This window comes from Sinocyclocheilus rhinocerous, unplaced genomic scaffold (genome assembly GCF_001515625.1).
Source record: "Sinocyclocheilus rhinocerous isolate Xijiao unplaced genomic scaffold, SAMN03320098_v1.1 scaffold910, whole genome shotgun sequence".
Classification (NCBI taxonomy): Eukaryota; Metazoa; Chordata; class Actinopteri; order Cypriniformes; family Cyprinidae; genus Sinocyclocheilus; species Sinocyclocheilus rhinocerous.
In genome coordinates, this window is record NW_015667266.1 from 586,445 (window position 1) to 590,629 (window position 4,185).

The 4,185-nt window shown below is 33.0% G+C and overlaps 1 protein-coding gene across 1 annotated transcript in view; it reads right to left on the reverse strand.

Moving 5' to 3' along the window:
- Window positions 1–3,339, reverse strand: part of LOC107733395 (ret finger protein-like 4B) — a 6,190-nt gene extending 2,851 nt beyond the window's left edge. The window contains exons 1-3 of the mRNA XM_016544996.1: window positions 2,779–3,339; window positions 1,462–1,509; window positions 975–1,190 (exon numbers count right to left, since the gene is read on the reverse strand). Of these exons, the coding sequence (XP_016400482.1) occupies window positions 975–1,190; window positions 1,462–1,509; window positions 2,779–3,151 (637 nt within the window). The 5' untranslated portion in view covers window positions 3,152–3,339. The remainder of the gene's footprint in view (window positions 1–974; window positions 1,191–1,461; window positions 1,510–2,778) is intronic.
- Window positions 3,340–4,185: the final 846 nt, after the last annotated feature.

Consider the following 4,185-nt stretch of genomic DNA (forward strand, 5'->3'; position numbering starts at 1 on the left):
GAGGCACCCCAACACTGCACATTTTGCATATCTCCTTTCTCTGACACACCAATTTCAGGTCTTGGAGTCTCTACTAATGAGCTGATAATCTGAATCAGGTGTGTTTGACTAAGGAGACATGCAAAACATGCAGTGTTGGGGTGCCTCCAGGACCAGGGTTGGGAACCACTGAACTAGACAACCAATCAGAACATGACACATAGAACAAAGGAACCAATAGCAGGATCACTTGAGGGCAAGGGTAACACATGACATGACAGGAACCATGATTATGAAAAAAAATAAAATAAATAAAAGACATGAAAACAATGAACATGAAACAAAACCCATGTTACATAAATGAAGATTAGAAATGTTGCATTGGCAACTAGCTGAAATAAAATAAGTTCAAGTTTTATTTATTTTCATTTTTATTTGTTTTATTTTATTTTAAAAAACATTTTTATTACTTTAAATAAAATAAATTATAGAATAATAGTCCTAATTTTGTCTAACCACTAAATGTAATAAAAATTGGTGTTATTTTAGTATCACAATACTATAATAGTTTTTATTAACAGTTTGAATTAGTTTTTATTTTTATATTTTCCATTTTAATTTTAGTTAAAGTTTTGGTCAATTTGTTGTGAGTTTTTGTCTGTTTTCATTAGTTTTAGTTATTTTAGTACTTCAAGTTAAAATAAAATAAACTAGCTGAAATAATTTTTAAAAATATTTTATTTTATAAACATTTTAATTTTTTTTTATTTTAGTTTTAGTTTTATTTAACTATAATATGAAAATTAAAAATGTAATGTCTTAACACTTCTGATTTATTTTCAAGTCCCTTGTGACGCCCCACACTGCTCTAATACTTCAATAAAAGACACACATTTTCTCACACGACTGGTCTTATTATTTTATTTATTGAAATATCTTCATATATGCATCACCAGCACATCAAACATGATCATTGAAAGCTGCTGTTCTCTCACCGATCCTGTAGATGGCGCTGTTGCAGACATCCACCTCCCAGTAATACTGTCCTCTGGAGACGCTCACGCTGCCGCACACCTGAGGAAGCGGACAGGAGCCCTGATCACTGCGGTCATGTGATGAGATCATGTGACCCGTGAAGGTGACGGTGAGGGCGGAGCTTGAGAGGTGAAGCGACGAATCAGAGCAGGACGAATCGAGGGCGAAGAGCAGACCTGCAGAAGAGAGTTACCGATATATGACGACTCAGGGTAGAAAGCACACACATTAAATGCATACTAGATATTGTATATTGTGCAGAATATGTACTTGTTATGCATCTCCTTATTGACTCAATATTTGATCAGGCTGTCCACAGTTTTGCACCAAAATTGGATTAAAATCGCAAATTATATTTTGTAAAATACGAGTGTGTAGTGTGCAGCATGTACTGTAGTGTGTACTGTGCAGTATGCAGTAAGCTAGTATCCTTTATGAAGGTCTCACCTGAAACGGATTGTTCCATTTCCTCTTCGGAAAGATCCACACTGCCATCTACAGGACAGAGACGGCCATGAAATAGAAAATCAAATAAAAAAGAATTTTAGAAGAAACAAACAAACAAACAAAAAATATTTAAATACTCTTATGCTAACTAAATGTGTAAGGATATAGATTAAGGGAATAACACTCTGCATTACAATGTTTTTACCACGGTTAAGGGATGTATTTAACCACAGTGTGAAGTAACAGCAGCAAAATAATAAAATACAACTATGGTCAATATACAGTTACATTTAGTTCTACTACTACTAATAATAATAATAATTATGTCAATAAAAAGTAAAAAATTAAATTTAAACAATAATAATAGCAATAATTAAAATAATAATAACAACGATCATCATCATCATCATCATTAATAAGTAAATAGCGACAACAACAATCAAAATAATCATTGTACATAATAAAGTAAAGAAATAATAATAAAGAACAACAATGATCAAAATAATAATAATAGTAAATAATAATAATCATTTAGAAAATAATAAAAATAATATATAAACAAAAATAATTTAAAATAAATAGTTTTTGCAAGTGCTTCAAATGCTGTTGATCCAATCAGATTTTATTTAATCTTAGTTTGCATTTAATTTGCATTTAATAATAACAACAACAACAACATCAACAATAATAATAATAGTGAAAATAAATTAAATAAATTATTTTTACAAGTGCTTCAAACAGTGCCATTAATTCTATCAGATTTGATCTGATTTTAGTTATGAAAGCAAGATTTATTTTCAAATATATGAAGATGCCGTGTTTCTTAATTCTTAGCAGCAATATTGTGACAAAAATGTAGAAATTGTTATCATCACATACTGCACACTGTTTTTGAGAATTAGTATGCAGTACACAGCACAGTATGCAACAGCAATATTATAAAAGACACAAATATTCATTGACAGTTACATATAATAATAAATGTTATTTAATATAATAATTCATATATAATATATATCATATAATATATCAATAAATAGTATAAATAACATAATATATAAAAATTATATAATATATAATAATAAATAATAATTAATGGTAATAAATTAAAACAAATAGTTTTTACAAGTGCACTTTATATGCATTACATGCAATTTGGAATAATACGTAATATTTGCAAATATATGATGATATCGTTTCTGTCTTTATTCTTTTTAGTGTTGTTGTTAAAATACTATAGTATGCACAGTAGCTACTGTTTTCACACTCTTTCGCATGCTGTTTTTAATAAATAGTATGCAGTATAACTGCACTCACCCGTCTCCCATCTCCGTTCTTCACGCTTCCCTCTCTCTTCAGGGTCAAAGGTCACTGTGGGGTCAAAGGGCAGACAGGTGAGAGCAGATGACCAGTCAAAGCAGGGCAGCTCAACGCCGTGACGACAGTTCGGACAGAGAACGACTGGATGAGAGGTGGAGGCCACGCCCCTGGCCCCGCCCCCATGTCGATCAGGCCCCGCCCCCTCGGTCAGACAGCGGCCGCATAGAGTGTGAGAGCAGGGCAGAATCAGAGGAACGTCAAAACCACGAGCACATAACGGACAGACGGAGGGAGAGACACGGGTCTCCTCGTCTCTGGCCTCGTCTGTGTGTTCACGCGCAGGTAGATCGTGGAGGCCCTGTGTCATCATTCACACACACAAGCTGTAAACACTAGAACTGGTCATCCACGGTGAGCTCTGATCCAGAAAACATCCTTAAACAATCCAGGCCAGATTCCCTCTGAGATCCCAGAATTCCCTCGTTTCATGATAAAAGACGACACGGATCCTATAGTCCTTCATGTGCTGCTGCTGGTTTGATGTAAAAGGAAACAGAGAAGAAGTCGAGGCTGAGAACGAGCGAGAGACAGACAGACAGAGAGAGAGAGAGAGAGAGAGAGAGACGCTTCCTTTATTAGCCTCTCCATTGCTTGTGGTTGCCATGGTGACGAGCCCTGCACCCCATAAACAGAGACACACTTAAAGACAGACGCACACAGCGTTTTTATTCATTATTTAGCATGATAATGATTGCTTGTCAATTTAAAGGATGTTAATATTTTTTTAATAATAATGTTATAATATATTTTATCATTTTAATATTTTATAATAATAATAATTTACAATTTTAATGTTATACAAATTATTTTATTAAATTAATTAATTAAATTATATAAAACACAAATAATTAATTTGTGTGTGTGTGTGTTTGTGAGAGAGAGTGTGTGTGTGTGTGTTTGTGAGAGGGTGTGTGTGTGTGTGAGAGAGAGAGAGAGTGAGTGTTTGTGTGTGTTTGTGAGAGGGTGTGTGTCATTTTAATATTATAATTAGAAATTATTTTAGAAAAAAAATCAATGAAATGATAAAATATCAGTTATTTGGTTACAAATACTGATCATCAACATAATATAAAATAGAATGTTAAAAATAATATAATGAAATGTCATGACATAATAAAAATCTGATATATACAGTATATAGCACAGATGTATATAAATATATAGTCACAGCACTCGCTCATGCATGCACATGCACATAAACACTGTATATACATTATGCATGTACAACTGATGAATTTACACAGTTATGCAACTGATCTGAATCAATACTGAACTGACTTGAGCTCTATAATGACACTAATGACTTGTTAGATCTGCTTTACAGCAGAATGTGATACTATTGTG